Below are 25,661 nucleotides of genomic sequence, written 5' to 3'. Positions count from 1 at the left end.
AAAATCTTTGATGGAAATGTCTTCTTCATCACTTTACATATACAACAATGTATAGTATATGAATTTAATCTCTAAACCAAGGCTGGATGCATAAAATCATAATAATGGTACCCATTTCAAAGATTCTCATAATCCCTTAAGATGGGTTGTAATAATACCCAATTTGGCCCACTCAATTTTGAAACCCATACTTTGGCAACATACCAACCCTCTTTTCTATAAGCTACCTATACTTTTTTCATTAACCGTGTAATAACTAATTAGAGAGAGAAAAAATCTATAGGATGTTACTTTTCGAATCTTTGCATAATTATGTTTAGAAAAGTGTGCATAAAATGTTCCTAATTCAATTTAGTATTCATTTTTAGTGTATAGTATGTCACACACTCACAACGGATAATGATGTGCATAAGATCTAGCTTGATCCTATTTCTTGAGTTCTATGATGTTACCTTTGATACTCTCACAGCAGATAATGAAGTACACAAGATCTCAATCCTACATCTCGGGTACCACGATGCTAATGCTACGCTGATACTCACACAATGGATAATGACGTACACGAGTTCTTAGGTTGATCGACTTGATCCTAACCCTATTGGCTACTACGTACGATGTTACCTTTGATACTATATTCATATCCAACCAAGGCATATTCTTTTTTATAAGGTGTACTACATAATAACAGAAATAAAGAAAGAAAATCTATTGGGAGTATCTTTCAAATCTTTGCATAGATATGTAAGAGAAGTGTGCAAAAAGTGTTTCTATTTATGTATATGCATATAAGATCTAATTGATATGAAGTTGAAAAAGTCATATGACGTGAGAAAATAAAATTGGCATAACAATTTAAAAGCTAAATATTGCTTCGTCCTTTCATATCTTTGGAAAAATCTATACTAAGTTAGGTCATGCCATTGTCGCTTTAATAAGATCTTTCTCTGTCTAACCAAGATTTTCTTGACTAATCTACTTAATAGCAATTTGCAAAGTGTTTGGAACTCAAGAAGTGAACAACAAGTGGATTTAGATTACAGATTTTATCATTAGATATGGATCATGCATGTGAATAATAAAAGCTTGTTGAAATTGTGATTTTTGTGGGACATTCAAAATTATAAGTATGTATTGAGTAGTATTTGGTCTAATGGAATAATAGATGGTATATAGACTATATACTAAGGTTTGACCCTTAGCTATATATCTATCGTAATCTTTTATGTCTTATATATATGTGATCAAATCGTACTAAGCCAAACTCTTTAATCTAGCGATAGGGATTTAGACGTACTTTCTTCCTTGTCCTCACTTCTAAGGAGCATAGAGGGACACATGAAAGATTATGTATGTTCAAATGAGTTATATATTTTACTTGTCCAAAAATATATTTATGTCAATGACGATTGACAATTATTTCACTCAAAACTTGAAATTATCGATCTATGGAGTAATGTATTTCTTGGTGTCACCTAACAGTCAAATTATTCTTCTCTTTCTTGATGGAAGGGTAGTTGATCTAAGTATAGGTAAGAAATATTCAAATAACTCCTCGTTCAACTCTACTTGATCCATTTGACCTAAAATGTGTATATTTACGTACTTTACTTGCCCGTTTTACTTATAAGCTCTCACATATTTATTTAAAAATGAGTCGACATTTGATGGACATTGGATGAACCTAAGACTCAATTTTCAGACTATACATATATCCATAATCATGTTATAATTAGATAAATATTAGTATTAGTGTTAACCTAGCTAAGCTAGGTGAATGATGAAGAGAGTAACTGGTTACAAAATTTTAAATAGTACTAGTAAAATTATATATGATCATCACTTATTATTATTATCTAGCTACTAATGACCATGCATAACTACATAAGTACAGTTATATATAGTTGGGACATATATATGCTATAAATTTTTGTCATGCACTCTTACGTTTCGACATATAAACCACCAAGGCACCAACCCACATCTTTAAAGTTATTCATTGCCACTTATTTTCATCAAATATATCAAAATTAGATCACCAATAAGAATCCTTATTTTATCAAAATAACGTATTTTAGTTAAAAAAAAAATATTAAACACAATTTATTTGAATTTTTTTTTATGTTGGTACTTTTGTGAGGGATATTGTAAATAATGAATCCATCGGTAAATGCGTGTTTTTTTTATAGTGAATTTATCAATTGACAAACTTGAAGGAACATACAAAAATAAAAAGTGTACGTAAAGAAACTGAAGGAATGAGTTTAATAAATCATGGTTACCATGATATATGGTACAACACCTTATATCCGTGTCTAGAGGTTGCAGGATCGAATCTTGATCCTTGAATGTTTTAGGTGTCTATGACGTTTCCACATCAGAAGTTGAGGAGAACGAAGCTATATATTCTTATGTGGTGGTTGATACCTCAACCTAGTAGAGGCCTTTTGGGTATTACTTCTGTCCTGCACCAAAGTAAATTCTTGCTGCATAGGACTTAAAAAAGGACAATATCTACTAGTAGACTCATGTTGACCTGAGGTGTCATATGAATGGTTAAATTATACGTAGCAAACTAGTAATATAATATATATAAAGCATACTAATAATAAGGTTCTCTTTGATTCCAACTCTACTTTTCTTCTTGGATTGTATAACAGTATAAAAGCGTTTTTTAAATTGAACTTAAAGGATTGAGTTGACTACGGTTTACTAAGGCATGACTTAATTACTTGTACAATTAAGATAAGAAAAATGAATATTATAATACCTTCTTACAATTCAATAATAACTCAACACGTGTGATATATGTAGTAAATTTCATACATTATATAATAATGTAATAAAAGCCATGGTGAATTGGTGATAAACTCTATCTTGCCAAAATTAGTAATATGACAATTTAATGTTATTTAACACAAAAAAACACTAGCAACATATCAGTGATAGTAAATTAGTAATTGGTTAAAAATTGATATATAATTAGATTTTTTTTTTTTTTTGAGGGGAATGATATATAATTAGATTAACAAAGGATCATAAATATGTAGTCGGGAATGTATGATAAGATGTTGTCACATACTCTTTTTGTGTCTATAATAATTCTTTAAAGCTAAATAAACTTGTAGAGTGTATTTAGACAAATTTGTAATAATATTTTTCTAACTATTTGCAAAATTGTGAATGCAATAAATCAAATATTATAAAAAAAATTATTATTATAGGAAGTTGCATAGGAAAGTGCCCTTGACTTGAGATCTTGATATCACATCTCCCTTCGATTTTGTACATACAACATACTCTACATTACCAAACATTATTCTTCATGGTAAGTTCCATTGGTAGCTAAAAGTCTTAAAGTAACCATTTATCAAAGGACAAATTAAATAAATACAAAGGAAAATAACTACATCCACATATCATTATTTCATACCTCTTTTAATTAATTTTTTAATTTTAACTTTTTTATATTATATATATATTTTTTTTGGGTATATATACCTCAAGCTGAGCTTAGCTAGATCTCCTAATACATCATTTCCCAATTCCACTTATTTTCTTTTTCATTCATCATCTACAATTCAACATCATTTTCTCTTGTCAAAAAAATGGCAAAAACTACTCTCACATATTTATCTTACTTCTTCATAATATTCATAATCAGCCGTTTAATACCCATCATAGGTGTTAATCAAAGGTTATGGACTGATTTACTTCCTCCTAATCTTTTAAGTTTAGACATTTCCTCTAGGTTAAGCCTAGACCAATCATCTCTAGCCATGGCTTCCACTGATTTTGGCAACCTAGTCCACACGAACCCGGCCGCCGTGTTACACCCATCTTCCGTTGATGATATAGTTTCCTTACTCAAATTCTCTTACAACAATTCCTTCCCTTTTAAGGTAGCGGCTCGAGGCCGAGGCCATTCTTGTAGGGGACAAGCCATGGTTGAGAATGGTGTTGTTATAGACATGCCATCTTTGAGCATCCCTACACGTAACAACTTTGATCGTAATTACGATAAGAATAATAATTATTATCATAATGATAGGATTAGGGTTTCTCATGATCCTTTACTAGGGTTTTATGCTGATATTGGTGGTGAGCAACTTTGGGTTGATGTGTTACATGCTACACTAGACCACGGTGTTGCACCTGTCTCGTGGACCGACTATTTGTACCTTAGTGTTGGCGGAACCCTATCAAATGCCGGGATTAGTGGTCAAACTTTTCGTTACGGTCCTCAGATAAACAATGTTCATGAATTGGATGTTGTTACTGGTATATTATCATATCCTTCCTCTAATATTTTTTTACTACCTAATTATATGTTCTTCTAAACTTCTAATTGAACTTTGTGTTATACAATATTATATGAGATTGTGAATATTTATTATTCTACACTTATTCTTCAAGCTCCTAGGAACTTAAGGAGTAGTTTTATTTAAGTCATACCGTAAATAAACTTGGATTTTATAGAATTTTTTTTTTAAAAAAAAAAAAGGGTTTTACATAATTAATTATGATGATTATTAAATTCATAAAAGTTAAGATCAAAAAGTTGAATCCATGAATTTTTCTTACAAGATTTTTTTTATGAACTTTTTTTTACATTTTTCTTTGGTATAGAAGATTTACTTTAATTTATTTGGTTTCAGGAAAAGGAGAATTAATCACATGCTCAAAGAAGATGAATTCGGAGTTATTTCATGCGGTTTTAGGCGGACTTGGACAGTTTGGAATTATTACAAGAGCAAGAATTAGACTAGAAGCAGCACCAAAAAGGGTAATTTAATTAAATTATACATTTGATACATAAACTCCTTTTATATTTGTTGAATGTAGTCCGCGTTATCGACCATATGCAACTTGATGTTGCACCAAAATTATGTTTGTGGTGAACATTAGGGAATCTAGTACATGCTCTTATTGCTCTATAGTATTATGACTTACATACTTCTCTACCATGTAATCATGTGATATGAGTCGGAAATATATGGTGAACTCTGAGGAGGATGAGACGCTTAGTTGACATCCTAGGCCTCTTCTTTATTTATTCTTCCATAATTTAATCTTTTTATCCTCATCTACAATCAAAATAAAAATTTTAGCTTTGTCGCACAGTTTGATTTGATTTAACAAATTCCCGACTTTGAGCTAATTTTCTCTCAAAAAAGAGGACATTAAAAACCTCCCTTTTATGTTGATCAATTACTCTTATGAAATGGTCTGTCACATAAATGTTTCACATGATATATAATGTGGCTAATTATTATGAATGTTATTGCTTCCCTACAAAGTACATACAATAATCACAAGACTAATAGTACTAAGTAATTAAATACAAAGCACACATTAATTAAAACTTAGCTTGGAAAAGCCATGACAATGGTGGACCTCTTTTGTTGTACCTTTTTCCATCTTAGTGTAGTCTAAACATGTGCTTTTACATCAATCGTCATCTTATTAATTAATTTGTGTTTAACTTAATTAATTGTTTGATTAATTTTGTAGGTGAAATGGGTCCGGATGCTTTATGATGATTTTTCAACATTTACTAGAGATCAAGAACACTTAATCTCACTTTATGGAAATTACCAAGAGTTAATCAACATCAATCATGGTTTAAACTATGTTGAAGGTTCTATTATTTTGCAACAATCTGATCCAAATAACTGGAGATCCTCTTTCTTTTCATCTAATGATCAAGCTAGAATTACTTCTTTGAATGTTCCTAATGGTGTACTTTACTTCTTAGAAGTGGCAAAGTTTTATTATGATCACGATGATGACACCAACACGGATAAGGTAATAATTAGTTGTTACATTATTCCAACCCCTCGTAATTTATCATATATTACGTACGTGATTTCCTTTTGTGTTTGTTTAACATGTTATGGTACACGAACATGTAGGAACTTAAGAAGCAACTCGAGGGGCTAAATTATATTCCGGAATGTATTTTCACTAGGGATGTATCTTTCGTCGAGTTCTTAAATCGTGTTCGAAAAGGAGAGCTAGAACTTCATTCCAAAGGACTGTGGGAAGTTCCACATCCATGGCTTAATATCTTCATACCAAAATCTCAGATTGAGGATCTTCATCATGTTATTCCTAACATCATTGCCAAGGACAACACAGATTTAGCCGGACCAATCCTCTTTTATCCATTGAACCGTAACAAGTATGTCACGCATGTAATTTTAGTAACTTTATCATCCATATGTTAGGGTGCGTTCTTTTCACCTGAATTTATATGATTTGAACATATCAGACATCATTAGCCTTAAAACTTTTTAAAAGTTGAAGAGAATGCTCCCTTAATTAATTACACATTGCTAATTCAAATTACACCAACAATGTGATCATTATTAAATTCATAACATTTTAAACTCGGATTTTTGACGGGGTACCTATAATGCAGGTGGGATGACAAGATGTCCGCGGTTACACCCGAAGAAGATGTGTTCTACACACTAGGGTTGCTGCATTCTAGTGGTTTTGATGATTGGGAAGCATTGGAGAGAAAAAATGAGGAGATATTAAAATATTGTGAAGAACATGGTATTAAGATTAAGCAATATCTTCCTCATTATACCACAAAGAAAGAGTGGGAAAGTCATTTTGGACACAAAAAATGGAGAATATTTCAACAAAGAAAGAATTCATTTGATCCAAAAATGATTCTGTCACCTGGTCAAAAGATATTTAATAGTGTAGGCCAAGGTGAAGATCGAAGTAGGTCCATGTAGAAGACTTGCATTATGCCTTAGCTTTAGTCGTTGTAAATAGAATATTTTGTAGTTGTTATGAAAATTCTCTCCTTTTTGTCTAGTATGGATGATCAAATATATGCCAATAGATAGTGATTATAGGTAATTATAGTTATGTAATTGTTGTTGTAACTAGTTTTTAGACAAGAGAGAATTAATAAAGTATATAGGGATATCTCTTTGTTTTTTTTTAACCGTGATGTACTTATTCAAAGGCAGACTATTAATAAAACAAGCGGTTTAATGTACTTATTTAAAAACCACACACTAGGTGAATAAATTGGTTAAGATACTGTTATAGAATTAACTTGGTACGGAGTACTCACATAATATTATAACAACGCGCTATGTCTTACTGTATAAGGCTATTACGCACTTACACCAGTTTGTAATTCAATAAATGGAACGTTTTCCGCTCAATCCAAAATTATTTCCCACTTTGCATTGGTTTATAAACTAATTCCCGGAGTATTGCCCACGTAGATTTGTTAACTAGTTTTTTTTTTTTTTAAAAAAAAATCCTGTTTCAACCAAGAACCGCAATCGACGATAGCGGTTTTACAGTTTATAACCGCTATATCATAGATTGCGATTTTATCTTCAATGGAAGCCCTAATGTAGTTTGCGATTTTAGCCTGTACTCCCTGCCACTTATATTAACTAGTATTCCCTACCCACTGATGCTTATTATATTACCTTGCAAAAAGAAAAAGGCATACAACACATCTTGATAATGCTCCAAGTACACCAAAACATAGCAACTTTAATTACTCAAAAATCTAAACCTAATTCCCCCGAGCAAATTTAATTACTCAAGATAAAAAATCCAAGGCATAATGCTCCAAGTAAACCAAATAACATAGTAAACATAATTGAAGGTCGGAAAAGGCGGTGGGGAAGGAATCCAGGCCACAACACAGCGTGTTTACGATGGTGCGAAGCTGGTGGTTGCCGTGAAACGCTATGGAGGAGAGGACAATGGTGGTCGATTTTTTTTAACGTTGCTTAATTTTATTTTTTTTAATGCTGCTCTATTTTTTTCTAAAAAAAGTACTACGTACTTTTGTCGATAGAATGAAATGAGGTGGAAAAAAGAATTGGGTGTAATTATTAAAAGAATAAGAACCGCTATTAGTGATTGCAGTTTTACTCTTTAAACTGCTAATAACGTTAGCGGTTTTACTATTTTAAAAAAATTTAGAAAAAAAAACTAAAATGATATCCGATCCTAGGTGGACAATATTTTGGGAATTATTTTTTAAACCGAAGCAAACAAGGAATAAATTTTAATTTAAGCTATATTGATAAATGTATGTACTTTTTGAAAAAACAAACTAAGATTACTCTGAAAATCTAATTTCAAAAATATTTTTAAAACTACACTTCTTTATACAGTGCATCTGTGCATGTGAATAAAAGAAATATGTGTAGAATAGAAGTATTAGCTAGTACAAGTGATATGCAAATAGTCAAACGAAATAAATAGCTCATCAAATCAAGTAGGGAGAGTAAAAAAAAGGAAGCATTATATGATTTGTAAGAGGTAGTAAATTCATATATTAGGTGTGAAATAACGGTTTGTTGTACGTTGAAGGTATGTAGTAAGCTAATTTAAGGGAGTGTTATCTTCTACGTCAATAAATTCAAGAATGTCAAGCCTTTGAAAGTACAATAATTCATAAAGAATGACGACTTTGATGGCTTAGTAGCATGAATTATCAGTACAAAAAGTTTTGTGTGAGACCGGGCTCACCAACAAAAAGGCGCGGGTCTGAGAAACCCAACCAAAGCCCGCGCGCCAACATTTTATAAAGAAAATTTCTCATTTCGTCATTTTCCTCAAATTTCGAGCACCGTCATTTCCTCAAATTTCAGAGAATTATATTCAAATCTTCAAATATCAGAGAATTCAAATCTTCAATCTCGAAAAATTCACAATGGAGAAATCAAACAACATGATGATAATTCATGAAGAATCTGATTCACCTATAGAATCAATTTCGAGTTCAAATACTCCTGAAAAAGGTACAATTTCATTTAATTTCATATCGCATTTATAAGATTTCGCAGAGCATTAATTTAAATTTCACTAGTACAAAACTAACCTCAAGTAACACCCAAAAAGTGTTACAAAAAGTGGTAAAAGTGTTATTATAGACAATAGGTAACACTTTAGTGGGTGATACATCCGCCCTTGTTACCTAAGGTCTTATGTAACACTTTGGACAACATATGGTAACACTTTTCAAAGTGTTACTATATAACCTCTTATGTAACACTTTTTTATATCATTAGTATCATTTTTAAAGTGTTACTTTTTATTTCTTAAGTAACACTTACTTATTTTTAGTAACATTTTTCAAACATTATGTATCACTTTATCCGACATTATGTATCACTTTTGCAATCTAATGTAACACTTTGTTGATTATTAGGTAACATTTTTCAATCATCTTTTGACATATAGTAGCACTTTATTCGACATTATGTATCACTTTTTGCAAGCTAATGTAACACTTTATTCATTAATAGGTAACATTTGTTATTATTATTGTTATTATTACAACTACTACAAAAAAAAATCCAAGAAACACCAATAATTTGAATTGATAAAATTTAATAGTTTCTTACAAAAAATCCAATCAACACCAATTTTTTTTGTTTGGCTAAGTAATCTAATAAACAAAACAAAAATAAAGTCATGAACTTCGATCTCTAGACTAGACCGCTAGCAGTAACAAAAGATTGCAGTAGCTAGCAGTAACAAAAGATTGCAGCAGACAGTAGTGAAAGCAGCGCGCATCAGCAGACCAGACATTATTCAGCATCAGCGCGCATCAGAAGAATGAGTTGGCAGAAATCTGAAACTTCAGCAATGGTAGCTTGTTGTCTCCAAGGTATAGTGTAATGACAAGCCTGCAGTATGACCAAACATTATTCCTCTTCGATTGAAAAGATTAACAAGGCAAAAACCAGTAAAACAGATGGACTGCAGGTGATTAACAGTTGTTTTTGCAAAAGACATGGAGGCTTGTACATACCCATCAAAGTTTTTAAATGTGAGATTTCGAAATCCAGCTGAAGTCAAGGCTTGAGCAGACTTCTCACCGAATCTGTATGCAACTACTTCATCAGCTGGAAGAGCAAAATGGTGATGTTAGCAATGGTATGTAACTGTCAGCAATGTTAATAGTGCTTTATGCATCATTCGCTATGACTGCCCAAAATACGATTGAAGGATGAGGCAAATCGATGTTCATTACACACACGTTTCACCTCAAAGAAAATGCAACATCATACAAGAATTCTCATACTTGTCATGTGAAGTTTAGAATGATAAGGTTCAAGTGTATAGCCGAGTTATTAACATACTGTTTATATAATTAAAATGCCGAGACTGCTTGTCTCTGAACTGAAGTATGAAGGAGAAAAGGTACAGAAGGACTTACATTTTCCATGACAGAGGAAAATTGGCAAGGACGCGGCCCTCCTGGAACAATGAACATCAATTGAGAAACAAAAACTTGTTTTTGATCAGAACAATGAAAAAACATTAGTTGCATGCTCTATATATGGGTAAATAGAGTATCAGGAAATCTTTAGTATACCTTGCACCTAGAAGCCAACCACTAAGTCCAACTATTGCCCTCAAATTGATTGGATAGAAGTTTCCATTCGCGTATTTCCCAACAGCGAAGCAGGATGCTGAGTAGAGACCAACAGCAGCACCCATACTAAATCCTCCAATACCAAGTTTAACTGTTTGAAAAAGCAATCAGTTTAACAGAAGGTGTAAAATGAAACTCACAAACATTTGTATTGTATTCTGGTTGGAATACACTAGTAAATAAAAATAATTAAGCTATTATAAACTTATTGTTGTCATAAAGTTTTATCATATTATTGCTAAATATATTCTAGCTGTGCAAAGTTCAGACTGTTACCATCAGCAGGCTCTGTTGACAATAGATTTGCAATATGTAACGCCGAGGCATCCAATCCCTTAAGATCTTCTTGGCTATCCTCTGAAATCTCTGTTACATCAAACCCTATTATACAGAGAAGGAAACAATTGTGAATGCATATCAAAAGAAACGCAGAATTCTAATAATGGAATTACAAAGGATCAATTACATACGTAGTCACACTAGCACAATCAATTCCATCGGATAAGTTTCCGGTTCCGGTCCGGATCAGGTTTGTGCTAAACATGTAGATCCTAATAACCCATATCAAATTGTTTTCAAGTTTGTATAGTTTTCTTCTATGCTGATTTTTTGGTCCTGTTGTATGGTAGTTTTTGTGCTAAAAAGGGAGATCCTAATAGCTGTTAACTAATTATAGTTTGGACAGCTGTAACAGATGCTAGTGCTAGATCATATCTTCTTTAGAACCCTATGCAGGTGAAACTGTTAGCATATCTCTCTCTTTCAGAATATATTGCTTTGATTTGAATAAATTATGTACGGTCTTCAATTACCAAGAAGTTGCTAAATTCTGATGTTGTATTATGTACCAGAGGTGAATCTATCTAACGACAATTCATGCTTGCTTCAAAGCTATTGGCTTCTAAGGAGTTGGGTAGCTTGTTTATGCTCAACGCATTTTGTAACACTCCTCCCAAGTCTCGAGCCACTTTTAATTGCTCCTAGCACTTATCCTCAAAAAAATTGTACAATGGGTCGATATTTATGTGAAAAATTAGAATTGTATTCAATGTTTGAAGCATGTGTAAGCCTTTAGGACTGGGCTATGCTCGATTCATTACATTCTCGAGCAGGACTTGGTTAATTTGCAAGCCATTTAGGCTCATTCCTTATCATTGACAATTAATTGGAGCTTTTCTCTAGAATATGATTCTTTGTGGAATCAATTTTGTCTACATACATTAAATTTGCATATGATAAATAGATGAGTTACTAAAAATTTTGGATGTAGTACCTCAGAGGCTCAGACTGTAGATGGAATTTTGAGTCTGTTGTCTTAGTGGCTTCCTTTGAACAGATCAAAATCTTCTGAGATATTGATGTCTAAAATTTCAGATACCAACATTATCAGACTCTCACCTTAACTGGTGTAAAATTTCAGATACCAACATTATCAGACTCTCCAAATACTTCTGGACCTCATGGGCTTGTTATAACAACTGCTTTCATTACGAATCACCTATTTCACCAATTTTTATGGATTTTTGAGGAATGCCGGTGAATACCCAGAAATGATTGTTAGCAGTTAGAGCTGACTAATTATACTAATCCCTTAACTAATGTTTAATTATTAGAGTTAGACCCTAAAACCAACACTCAATTCAATTACAAATTACCCAATTCATTAATTAAAATATCAGAGTAATTTACAAAACCCCCAAATAAGAAATCAAGTATAATTGTACCCCCAATTCAGATTAAATCATAAATTTAATCGCTAAACCCAATTATACATATTTTTACAATCACAAATTCACAATTCATTCATCACAATTATGTTTCAGAAATTCGAAGCTTACCTGTATAGTGAAGTGACGGCGTAGCGGTGCAGCGGAGATCGAGGTGTGGCGGTTGGCCGTGGATCGGTGGGTTCGGCGGAGGACTGGTGAGCGTGGCGGTGGAGCGATAATCAGTGCAGACTCCTTATGGGAGCACGGGTTGCGATAGGGGTAGGCTGCGGTAGGTGGGGGCTACATTGTCGCACCGGGAGGGAGAAGGGGATAGCGGTGGAGCACCGAGAGCGAGAAGCTCCATCAAGCTTGATGGAGAAACCGAGAAATACGAGGGAGGAAGAGAGTTGTGAGGCTATGACGATTTTCTTAAAAAAAAAAATTATATCAAATTTAATTTACAACCAAATTTTGCCTAATATCAAAGTGCTATTACAACCAAGTGCTACCTAATATCAAAGTGTTACTGTAAAGTGTTACCTATTATTAAAGTGTTACAAAAAAGTTACCTAATTCAAGTATTCAATAATGTAACACCTCTTAGTGTTACCATAAAATGTTACTTTTTTTAAAAGTGTTACTATGGAGTGTTACTTATGTTAAAAGTGTTACATTGAGTGTTACTTTCTAATAAAGTGTTACCTAAGTGTTACTTATTACTCTAATATTTTGCATTTCAAGAAGTGTTACCAATTACATGTTACATAAAGTCAATTATGTACTAGTGTTTGCATGGCATTATTGATTAATTTTAAGCTCTAAAATTCAAATATACTAATATTAATGATTATTTTATCAGATGTGAACGCAGCTGATGATATAATTATAGAAGAGACCACCGATCAACAAAGAGATGATGAAGAAAGAGATGAAGATGATGCAAATATACTTGGTATGTTTGTTTGAAATTATAAAAATTAGAAGTATAATACACTGATAATTAAATGCTCTGTAATTATAATGAGGTAATTGTTGACAATTAATTTCGAGATCAATTCGTGACTGTAATTATCAAATTTCTGATTGAAATAATCTAATTCCTGACTGAAATAATCTAATTCCTGTCTAAAATAATCTAATTCCTCACTAAAATAATCTAATTCCCGACTAAAATAATCTAACTCCTGATTGTAATAATCTAATTATTCACTAAAATAATCTAATTCCTGACTGTAATAATCTAATACCTGAATGTAATAATCTAATTCCTGACAAAAAATAATGTAATTCCTGACAAAAAAAAATACCTAATTCCTATCTGAAATAATCTAATTCCTGACTGAAATAATCTAATTCCTGACTAACATAGTTTATTATCAAACTATAGTACTGTAATTCCTGACAAAAGTTAATCTATTATCAAATAAAAATATAATAATACAATAAATTTTTAATAGTATGATTTATATTTTATTTTGTTGCAAATTATTACAAATATGACAAGGATGAAAACATAAGTAGATGTCTAGTAGGCTATACAGTATCAGACTACAATGATGGATATTATTTATACAAAGCTCATTCAAAATATGTTGGTTTCAGTGTCAGAAAGTCAACAAAGAGAAGAGATAATAATTATATTCTGTATGAGTTTTATCATAGATGCTCTAAGGAAGGAAAAACGAATAGTAAAATGAAGATTTCAGGAGAACAAAATTCAGTTGAAATACCGATATTAGGTAAAACTGATGAAAAAAAAAGAGAAAAGAAAGGGAAGTAATTGACACAAGAACTGGATGCAAAGCTCTTATTCGTTTCAAGAAAAATGCAGAAGGTACATTTGATGTTCTTACACATGAGTTGGAACATAATCATGAATTGGTAAAAACAGCTCAACAACATCATCTAAGATCAGAAAGACAAATATCAGCTCCAATGGGTGAGCTAATTAAGAGCATGGTTGAGAGTGGTATTAAACCAATGGATGCTTACAACTATATAAGCAATGAAGCTGGAGGAGAAGAATTTGTAGGTCATACTAAGAGAGACTGCCTTAATTATGTATCAAGGGTGAAAATGAGTATGGTTGAAGGTAGAGACATGCAGAATGTATTAGATACCCTTCAAGAAAGAGCAGATAAAGATCCTTCATTCTTTTATAGACTGAAATTTGGAGAAGAAAATAATGTCACTAGTAAAAAAAAGTAAATGGGAAGCCCCAAATGAGGAGCGGTTATTAAAATCCGCTTCGAAAACCCTAAACCCTTAGCTGGTTTTAATTCCAATATTTTGCACTCTTTCACTCCCGCTTCATCTCTTTCACTCTTTCACTCTCAAACGTCGGCACTGACTCCACCAGCACCACCATTGCTACTGTTGTTGCTGCTTCACTTAACCCCCACCACCACCACCAAGCCGCTGCTTCACACATCCCACCACCACCAAGCCGATGCTTCACTGTTGGTGCTGCTACATTGAGTATCTACCCAGCACGACCACCGCAGCCACCATCGTCGCCTCGACCATGGTCGGCCACCCGTGTTGTTGCTGATATGTAGTCCCTGCTACCCCTCCCTTGTCGCATTCTCTTGATCCCTTGCTGCAGCTACTTCACACGGCACCACCACCACACCTCTGCCTCTCACCCCTCATTCTTTCTCACTCTCAAATTAGGGTGAGTTCATGTTGAATTTTACTTCCTTATCTATACTTTCTCAACAATTTCCCAAATTTCAAAGTTAGGGTTTCAATTTTAGTTAACCCAATTTTATCTTAATTGTTTTATTAATTATTTGTTTCCATAATGTTAATTGTTACTTTAATTGTTTAAATGTTATATGTTGTTTGAATTTGAGTAGCCTAAAAGTGATTTTTTTAATAGAATAGTTATTAGTTAACTAGTTAGTTTGTTTAATTTGGTTATTAAAATATAATGTAGTGGGATTTTTGGCAATTTTAATGAATGAAATAGATAATTTAAATATCGGCAAATCCTAGTTTATTGGTAATGCATTATATGAATTAATGAATGGATTGTTAAGTAGGCTTAGTTTGCTTGTAGGTAGTCTAATTAGCATTATATGAATGAATGAACTTCTGTATTGTTGAATGTCAAATAATTGCAAATTATTGAATGCTTGCATCGTCATTTGCCTAGATAGCCATTCGAGTCTTTCTCATTAGGAGAAAGTCTTGAATAGTCCCCGGTTGGGATTGTTCTTGGACGTTTAATCTTACTTAGGTAGTGAATGTATGTCTCTTTTTCGATTTTAAGGAATATCTCGGCTTAACATTTTCTCACCATGTTCTCTGGGTGCATATGTAGGTAAGTAATTACCTACATTGTGTACTTGGAGAACTAGGGGGAAATGCTGCTGAATTTTCCTTAAAATTGGAAAGTTGACATACATTCACTAGTGAGATTAGACGTTCAAGGATGGGTTAGGTTGGAGTGATAAGGACCTTTTGAGAGCATTCATTTTTACACTATATGAATGATATATACTATGTATTTGATTGACATAATATATGACGAGTTAGGTCAACATATTGGCCAATGGCGCAACAAATATTCCACTTACATTGGCATACTTACTCGTAAAATACCCATTACACTTGAGTGGCCCGAGATACATAAAGGGTTGCTTCAAGAGTTTTGGGATGATACAATGGTAAGTGGTTTTTATTTGCGTTTTTGGCAAAAAACTTTGTACATGAATTCGAAAGAGGAAAAACCCAAACATACACCTGCCCTTGGCTACTGCAGCTACCTGGGTTGCTGCTTAGGCATGAGGACTTACCATTACCGATGCCTAGAAAGGAATATGACTTCCTTATGCTGCTTGGTGCGAAAAGTAGCTTTGTGCAATGGCCACGTGATCGGGTGAGGTTGATAGGAGGGGTAAGTATAAACTACTTAGCTTGTTTTTAAAACATGTCGCAAATATCTTGTAATATGACCATGTGCTTTTATGTTACTAGATTACAAAGGAAAATTAGTCCTCTAAAAGGAAGAAGGTGGAGAAGCCAAAATCCAAGGATGTCCAACCTCCAAAGAACATGGAACAAGGACAAGGGTCGAAGGGTGAACACCTGTTGAAGAAGAGTTCGAGAGGTTCTGCAACGAGTGATAAGGTCGTAAAAATACAATATTTATATCTATTAAACTCTTGATTTTATATTGATATTTGATGGTTTAAAGATATATTACGTAATTTTCTTATCTAGACACAAGTTACTACTATTTATTTTTATTGTTTGTAGGAAAGAAAATATTGGCATCAAATTGCATATTACGACACGCCGGTTAAGAGAAGCAAAGTTTATAAGCCCGTTGACTCTCAACTATTTCAAGCCCAATGTTGTTTTATTGTGTAAGCTATTACAGTTGGGCCTTGAAGTATAACAATCTGTCACATAACATATTAGAAAGAGGAGAGCAGCTCAAACTCTTCATTGTTCTCACTGTTCTTGCGGGTAAGCCAAAGAGTCAATCCCCTGAGCGAGATTGACGGTTGTCAATTTGTCAAGCAAGAAAAGATAGAGATGAAATCAGATAAGGATGAGAGCGTTTTGGATTAAAGATTCCCGATTATAAGATTGGGATGCCGAATTGGAAGGAGAAGGCGTTTTCAGATTGGAAGATTTACATATATTTGGGCTGTTTTGGGTATCAAATCAGGGAGGAGGGAGGCCGAATTGCATGCGAGAAGAAGACCAGCAACAGCGAACTTAGGGGGAAGCTGAACTCGGCGACAGAGGAACTGAGGTGGTTGTAGCTCTCGATTTGCTACGATACTACTTTGGGGATTCCGATCAGCTACTCCAAAACAAAAAAAGGATCTGAGTTTTATTTTGGGGATTTTCTAGGCTACGTTCAGGGCAGCAAATTGATGAGCTTCATCTGAATTTTGAGAGGTACCTAGCGAGCAGGAGGGTAAGCAAAAACGGACTAGTCGAGGTGACTCAGTTCAGCTTGTGTCTACTCTCATTCTCATTAGAAGATTTGGTATTGTATTTATGCTTTCATTTTCTTTTCATTCGATTGTCAGCTTTGGTTTATCTTGGATTAGTAGTAGTATAAGTTTTGCTTTGGAGAATTAAAATGAAAGTTAGTGCTTTTGTTCTTGAATGCATCAGTATACTAGCTGGTATACATCTTGGTAGATTAATTTAATTATTAGTTTTATTCATTTATTTGCTTTGTTTATTAGTTTGATTATGAATTTTATGTATTCTATTATAGTTAACTCAACATTTGTTATGTCAGGCTAAATTATTAGTGGGGTTGGGAGATCAATTATGCATTGGATTATTGGTTTTGTGAGAATAGATATGTTGTAATTCTTGGGTATCATGTTTATATCTTGATTGGATTGATAGTCTATTTTATTGGTATGAATTGGTTGAATTATATTTTAGACCGGCCATCTTTAATATAATCTACTAGTTTGATTGCTAGGATTTTAAATTGTGGTAAGTAATTGTCCTTGTTAATTTCCCTTGGTGGCAATTAGGTGTTTAATAGGTGACTAAAGCTTGTTATAATGCCTAAGATTATCAACCCTTTGAGTTGCACGAGTCCGAGCTTGTGAGATTTGTGGCTAAGTTAACTACTCCCTTGTTATTAACGCTACTAATTAATCGAGTCTAGAGAGCTTGTTCTAGGTTATTAGTTGGTAAGACAATATTCCAAGAGCTTGTTTGGTCTATTTGCAATTAAAGGAAGTTTTGAATGCTTGTTTGTGCTCATTAGTTAACATTAAGATATAGTCATGATTATATATATAATTCAATGATCAATTGACACTCCAACGCTATAATACGTCTCCCGATTCCCTATTTCATTATTCTTGATTTTATAGTATCTTAATTTTATTAGTTTATTTCTCCGTACTTTATTTGTTTTCTAGTTAATAGTTTATTTTTCTTAGATCATATTTTCCTTATGCAAATCAGGGGTTTTTAACATTCACAAGTAATAATTTGATAATCTAATTCTCTGTGGGATCGACCTTAGGTTACCCTACTACATTTTAGGAGGTTTTAGTTAGGTTTATTTTTGGTAGACACGCGACAGTCGAACCAACGAGCTGTACTCCACTAGTAGAAGTCGATGTCCTTCAGTCGCTCTCTAAAGCTTGTACTTTTCTTCACAACCGTGTTAGTGAGTTGCCTAGGGGTAGATCTATTGAAGTGAATATACCTAAGGCATTGTTCCACTATGATGAGGGTGCGATCGCATTTATTACAAGAGTGGATGTGAAGGAATTTCTAACCGGTTCCATGTTTAACATTTCCATCATTGAAACTTTCATGAGGTAATTCAATGCCACTATTCCTCATCATATTGTTGTTACATTTTCGAATGTAAAAAATGTAATTAATAATTATTCCCCACATTACTCTCATGAAGGTCACTACAGGAGCACCTTATTAGTGGATGCAATTCTGAGGCTGCAATTGGGTGGTTTTGCCCTGAGCAGACCTCCCTTACCAGATGCTTATGCAACCCTCATGACGTGGAAGATTACCTTGAGTGGAGTATTAAAGAATCAACGCGTGCGGGAGATAAGTTCATATTAGCCCCATGCTTTGAGGAGTTTGTCTAAATATGTCATAATTCAGTTGTTTGTTTTTTTTTTCAAATTCCGAAAATTCAGTTAACTGTTAAGTATATATGTTGACTTCTAACGACAGATGGTTTGTTTGTTGTAAATATATGTAGTGCTCATTGGAGCCTTTTGGTGATTTGTGTTTCCAATAACACAATCTACCACTTTGATTCGACTCGTGACAATCCACCACGGAAGTTGCTAGTGAAGAACCTACTGAATAGGAACATATTTCTTCCTATTGTTGAATGTCCTCACCTAAGTCATTGAGTATTTATGTTTCTAACTTTGAACTTATTTTCCTAAAGTGTTATGAAGAAGCTAAATTGTGACAGGTCAGGTGCAACAACCAAGGCAGCTGCCCAGGCAGGTGCAGCTAGGGGTGTTTAAAAAAACCCGACCCGGTTGTCCTGTCTTGATTACCCGATAACCCGCAAAAACCCAATGGGAAATTGACAAATTTTTTGTTTTTTTTCAGGTTGGGTACCCGTCCCGCTAAAATAGCAGTTTCGTGGGTCGGGACATGGGACAAACTTTGCTAATCTCGGGTACTCGAATACCCGTTAAAAAAAAATACAAAAGAACAAAAACAAAAAAACGTACTATACCCATTACCCAGTTACCCACCCTATCTTCTTCTCTTTCTTTTTAGATGTTGCTATTCTCTTTCTCTCTCCTCTCCTCTCTGCTTTCTCTTTCCTCCTTTTCACGTTGTTCTGGTGGTGAGGACGAATATGGCGGCATGTGGTGGTGACGAAGAATACGGTGACTTGCGGTGGTGAATTCATTTATTTGACAGCAGCAATTGGTTAGCCATATGATTCATATTTCACCCATTCATCAAATAATCCTCCCGTTGTTCATTAAGTCATCGTTGGTGATACGGAAAATTTTTCGCCATCGATGATAATATAATTAGAGAAGAAGCAGGGTCATCTTTAATTTCTGGGGAATAAAACTAAGAGAAGAATGTGGAAGAAGTAGAGGCGTTTGCAATTGATGGGTCTTTTGCTAATTAGTTTGTTCCTCCTCTAGTTCCTCTTCAACACCATCTTAAGAAAGACAAGGTTTTTTTTTATTTTTCTTTTTTTCGATTTTTGGGTACTAATTTGTTTGTCAAATTATGCTTTTTTGAATTTTGAGAAGTTAATTTCTAATACTTCCTCCGTTTTTTATTATCTGCAACAAAGTACAAGTTCAGCATGCCTAGGCAAAACTTTTAAGAGTTGTTTAGTTGAATAAAAGTAGGAAGTGGGGTATGTAATTAAAGAGTTAAAAAAGGAGGGAAGAAAATCTAAGTTTTTTAATGAAAGAGAAAGTGGTCCAACTTTTTAAAAAAGGTGGACCCTTTTTCAATTTTTGGAACCAATTATTTTCCCTCTAAAATTTTTTCACCCAAATTTTCAAAAAAATCAGCCAACCTTTTAAAACAACCCACCCATTTCCCATGAAATATTTCCCTCCCTTTTACAAAAAAAAAAGCATTTCATCCAAATTTTCCCCCCTTGAAATTTTCATTTAAGGGGGGTATATAAACAACCTGCCCAACAATGTATCAACATAAGAACAGAGTTTCCAAAAGATTACAGAAAATACTTGTTCCTTCCAAAAGATTACATCATTAGTAATGACTAAAACCTAAATTAGTCCTAAGTTAATTGCAGCATCAGCTCCATAACTCTAGTTCAGCAACAGCACAACAATAAAAAAACAGCCCCTCTCACTTCATTACCAGGTCTGAAATCTGGGGAACTCAACATCATCAGCATAAATATCATGGCAGGCAGTGAAGATGATGATTTTTTCAGCATTGAACAAATGCTTAATGATGAAAACAGAATGGGACACGGTGAAGCAAACAATGTGCAAGGGACTGCTAAAAATCAGCATGATGGTGGCATGCAGCAACAGAAAAGCAGAAAACAGCTCACTATTGCCCAGAAAAGGAAACTAGTAGATGGTTATTTGTTGAAGCTAGGGGGGCCCTCTGCCAAGAGGATATATAACACAGCAAGCCAACAAATTTAATGTTCATAGATCCACAATTCAGAGACTCTTTGAGGACATTAAATCCCAGATGGCAAAGGGGAATTTGATAGATGTCAGAAGTAAAAAGCTGGGGAAAACAGGACCAAAACCAAAGGTCTACACAGATGAGTTCCTACAATCAGTCCCCCTGTATAAGAGGACAACTGAGAGAAGCTATGCAGCAGCTCTCAAAGTACCACGTGTCACAATCCACAAACTGAAGAAGCAAGGCAGACTCAGAACACATACAGCCACAAACCATCCATATCTGACAGACAATCACAAGGTAGCAAGATTGAAATGGGTGCTAAGTCATCTAATGCCTGCTGAAGAAAATGGGGACCCAAAGTTTATGGACATGCAACAAGTTGTCCATATTGATGAAAAATGGTTCTACTTGAACCCAGAAACCAGGAAGTTCTACCTCCTATCAAATGAAGCAAACTCATACATGTGCCAACAGTCCAAAAGGTTTAAAGTGAAGGGCATGTTCATGGCAGCCATTGGGAAGCCTATTTTTGACCAACAAGGAGCAGTCATACATGATGGAAAGTATGGTATTTATCCATTTGTGTATGAAAGCACAACAAAGAAAAAAAGCAAAAACAGGAGAGCTGGTGTGGTGGAAATCAAAGCAACACAGAATGTCAACAAAGAAGCTATAAGGGCAATGCTATTGAATCATGTAATTCCAGGCATCAAAGCTAAATGGCCTTCCAATCTACCCAAGGACATATTGGTACAATGGGATAATGCCAGACCTCATCAAGTTCCAAGGGATGAGGAATTTGAGTCAACCTGTCAGTCAAATGGATTCAACATTCAATTCATATACCAGCCCCCTCAGTCTCCAGATTTAAATGTGTTAGTTCTAGGGCTGTTCAGTGTAATACAATCACTACAATACCAATCATTCCCAAAGTATTTAGTGGAACTCATAGATAGGGTTAAAGAAGCATATGAGTTGTTCAACCCAGTGTTGAACAAATATTGTTAGATAACCCTACAATGCTGCATGGAAGAAATACTCAATCACCTAGGAGGGAATAACTTCACCTCACCACACAAAGGGAAGAAGAGGCTAGAAAGGATTGGGATGCTACCAGAACAATTACAGGTGGACAGCAGGGTGGTTCAACAAGCTGTTGACTACCTCAATACCATTTTTATATCAACTGATCAAGGAAATGAAGAAGATGAAGGGATACAAGTTGATGCAGACTAAACACAGCAACTGACACATGTAGAAGTTTTAGTAAGACTGCCACACATAACCAATGGAAGTAAATGAAGCAGCAAGAATCATTGTATGTAATGGTTTCTGTTTTTTTTCTTGTTCATTACTGTAAGTTAATCATTGGTTATGTGTATTTTGTTGTAAGTCAGGCCCATGAATATTGTATGACAGTCTAAGCTAGCTTCTTTTGGAGATTGTAAAATTTTTTGGTTTAATTAATGATTAACATTGTGGAAGGTTTATGACCAACTAGGGACACAAACTAAGCATAAAAAATGCAAAATACAGTGACAAATAAATCCATCAGAGGGTTTTTAATTTTTTCACAAAAATTACATAATTGGTTCCCTCAACAACAACTTCTATATCAAGTTGTTGGAGCTAATCCAAGTTATGAATTGGTTGTATCAAATGAGTCCCTTCATCATATGGATTTCCCAACCACACACAAAAAAAAAGCAAGGGACTCTAAACTGGCTAAGGGACAGATTGCTGTTTAGGGGACTCAAAAAGGATAATCATCATTCACCAAATCAATACTAAATCAACTCAGGCAACCAACAACTTTGAACCCCAATGGCATAGGAACTCCTTATTAGTTCAGCCTCCAAGTTATACTAAATGAACTCAGGCAAATAATGCAACACAGAGCATGATTATGTAAACCAACTTATCAACCCTCCAACAGGCTACAATAATTGTGAAGAACTGTAAACACATCAGGCACAACATAAGTAGGGCAACCAACATGCAACTGAGGCTACTAATCATAGGGAATTTCAAACAAATTATCATAAACAACACAGCATAAAAATTGGTCTAATAAAAATATGAACACCAATTAACAAACCCATCATTGGTAAGGCAAACAACATTGAAAATAAGGCTAAACAACACAAATCAGTACAAGAACTCCACATTATTAGCCAATTACTGTCCACAATAACAAACATCATATATGTGTAGATCCAGGCAACCCATTTCAACCATATAACCTCAAGGCAGCAAAATAATCAAAACCCTAGAATAGATAAAACCCTAAAAGAACAAGAAAACAAACAAACAATTAATTCCAAGGTAAGAAATAAGTTACGCTGCTAGATTAGTAGGAGAATCAAGCTACGGTGCACAACTTTCAGCGCTCTCAGCAGGAAGGGACTCAGATCTCTGGCGCTTTTTCCCACAAGCCCCCCCTTGCCCTAGATTTGACATCAGCCACCCCCTCTTCAACATCTTTAGGAGGCGAATGGGCAGGAACATGGGGTTCTTCATCGTCGTTATCCAGAACAATGACTTCTGGAAGCGTTTTGATGGAACCCTCACCAACCTTACCCAAATCTAGGTTTTTAACAACACAACCCTCATCATCGGACTCATTTGGGACCAGTTTCAAAGGCGCCTCTCCCATACACTTCATATCCAGGTACATCGCAGAACGGGTACCAATCAAACGCTTTTTTCTAGTGCGACGTTGGCACTTATAGGTAGCAATCACGTCCACATCTGGGTTTTTCTTGTCTGAGGAACTTATTTTTCTGGGTTTCAAGTTGAAGAGAGAGAATCGCAAAAATTAGGGTTTGAAGGTGAAGACAGAGAAACGCAAAATGGAAGAACCCAGAAATTTCGAAAAATAAATTGAAGCGTTGGAATAAGTAAAAGAAGGAGGATGAACACAGCCTCATTAATGGATGTGGTTGGGAGCAGCATTGATGAAGGTAGGTGAGGAGGTGAGGATGTGAAAGGGTGATTTAGGGTTCCTGAGTTGTTGATGGAAATAGGGGGTGGGGATTCTGATTTTTTGGTGGGAATGGTTAGATTAGGATGTTAGATTATAGGGTATATTAATCATAGTTAGTGTTTAGGTTAGTTTATAATCAGTTTTTTTAGGGGTATTTTCGTAATTTTACCCTTACTAAACTTACTAAAAAGGGAAACTTGTTGCAAATAATATGAAACACCTATTTTTTTGGTAATTGTTGCAGATAATAAAAAACGGAGGAAGTATTATGTTCTGGTTTTTTGGGATTCTACTTTTTAATTTGAATTCTGGGTTTTACAATTTGATTATGGGTTTATGATTATAATTTTGTGCAATTTCTTTAGCATTATGTTCAGTAGATTCAATTTTTGTTGTTTTATTGTTTGGCTTCTTAAGATCCATTGCATTCAATTTCTGTAGAGTCAATTTTTTATAAAAATATCAAATGTAAACTTTGAAACATATTTTACAGCAGCTTTAGATACCAACTAATTTTAATATTCGGGTACCCGAATTATCCGGGCCGGGACACGGGCTGACTTTTCAACTACCCAAAGATCCGGGTACCCGAATCTGAACACCCCTAGGTGCAGCAGCCCAGGCAGGTGCAACAGCCCATGCAGCAGCACAGGCAGCTGCAGCAGCCCAGTAGCCAAAGCAGCAGCCAAGGCTAGTGCAGCAGCCCAGGTAGCTGCAACAGCCAAGGTAGTAGCCAAGGCAACTACAACAGCCCAGGCAGCAGCCCAAGCAGCTGAAGCAGCCAAGGCAGGTGCAGCAGCCCAAGCAGTTGCCGCAGCCTAGGTGAATTTTGGTGGATTTTGATGAATTTTGGTGAATTTGGTGCCTAATTGTTTGTGAATTTTGATGCCTAAGTGTTTGCAAATTTTGGCGACTAATTTTGAAATATTTGACACACATTTTCTGAATTTTTTGTAATACGCATGATAATGTTTGGTTTTTTTTTTACCCAAAGGTTTGCAAGATTCAAAGGGAAGGCCCGTTAATAAGCAAAGAAATTAATGAAATTCACGACATGTGGGCTTTTTTCGTGACATTTGATGGCATCTAGAATCGTCGGAGTGGGTGCACACACACCAAATTAATTAGTGAGATTGAGTTTATTAGTTATTATGAACATTATTTTAGTTATGTTTTTTTATATATTAACATTAATTATAATTAGTACGTAGTATTTTTGAATGTTATCTTTATATATTTTTGTGTAATTACTAATTATTGTTAATTAAATATATTAATGATGTTACTTTTGATATATATAAGTATTTCATGTTATATATTATTGTATTATTGTTTGTAATATTAATATTATTGTGACAGGTCACTGGTATTATTATGACAGGTCACTATTAATATTATTATTATATTATTATTAATAATAATGTGGAAAAAAAATTAAAATGGGAAGCGGTTTGAACCGCTTGCCATTTAAATGGGCAATGCGAAGCCCTCCAAGCCCAAGCGGTTCAAAACCGCTTCCCATTAGGGGGTTTGAACCGCTTGTCACTTACTTTTTCTACTAGTGTGTGGTGAGCTATTTTTGGCGTGACTCTCAAATGCTTGAAGATTTCAAAGCTTATGGTGATGTTTTAATCTTTGATACAACATACAGAACAAACAAATATGGGTTGATATGTGCACCATTTGTTGGTATAAACAACCATTGGAAATCAACAACGTTTGGATGTGCCTTCATAACTGATGAAAAGACTGTAACATTTGTTTGGCTGCTTTCAATTTTCAAAAAATCAATGTGTGAAATTGAACCAAAATCAATCTTCACTGATCAAGATCTTGCAATGAGTAACACCATACCAAAGGTAAGCAGTTTTAGCTTTATAATATATATTATACACTT

General features: G+C 34.3%; 2 protein-coding genes across 2 annotated transcripts; both read left to right on the top strand.

The window, feature by feature from the left end:
* The first annotated feature begins 3,576 nt into the window (after positions 1 to 3,576).
* Positions 3,577 to 7,038, top strand: LOC110683076 (cytokinin dehydrogenase 3-like). Its single transcript, XM_021859421.1, has 5 exons — positions 3,577 to 4,278; positions 4,656 to 4,783; positions 5,512 to 5,805; positions 5,913 to 6,181; positions 6,422 to 7,038. The coding sequence occupies exons 1-5, from the start codon at positions 3,606 to 3,608 to the stop codon at positions 6,747 to 6,749; spliced, it is 1,692 nt and encodes a 563-aa protein (XP_021715113.1). The 5' UTR covers positions 3,577 to 3,605; the 3' UTR covers positions 6,750 to 7,038.
* Positions 7,039 to 16,432: 9,394 nt separating this feature from the next.
* Positions 16,433 to 22,472, top strand: LOC110683074. The gene is made up of 2 exons (XM_021859420.1): positions 16,433 to 18,467; positions 18,563 to 22,472. The coding sequence occupies exon 2, from the start codon at positions 20,839 to 20,841 to the stop codon at positions 21,784 to 21,786; it is 948 nt and encodes a 315-aa protein (XP_021715112.1). The 5' UTR covers positions 16,433 to 18,467; positions 18,563 to 20,838; the 3' UTR covers positions 21,787 to 22,472.
* Positions 22,473 to 25,661: the final 3,189 nt, after the last annotated feature.

This window comes from Chenopodium quinoa, unplaced genomic scaffold (genome assembly GCF_001683475.1).
Source record: "Chenopodium quinoa cultivar QQ74 unplaced genomic scaffold, ASM168347v1, whole genome shotgun sequence".
In the NCBI taxonomy this organism is placed as follows: domain Eukaryota; kingdom Viridiplantae; phylum Streptophyta; class Magnoliopsida; order Caryophyllales; family Amaranthaceae; genus Chenopodium; species Chenopodium quinoa.
The sequence above is the reverse complement of the archived record's forward strand: the minus strand, read 5'-3'. Positions and strand labels throughout refer to the sequence as shown.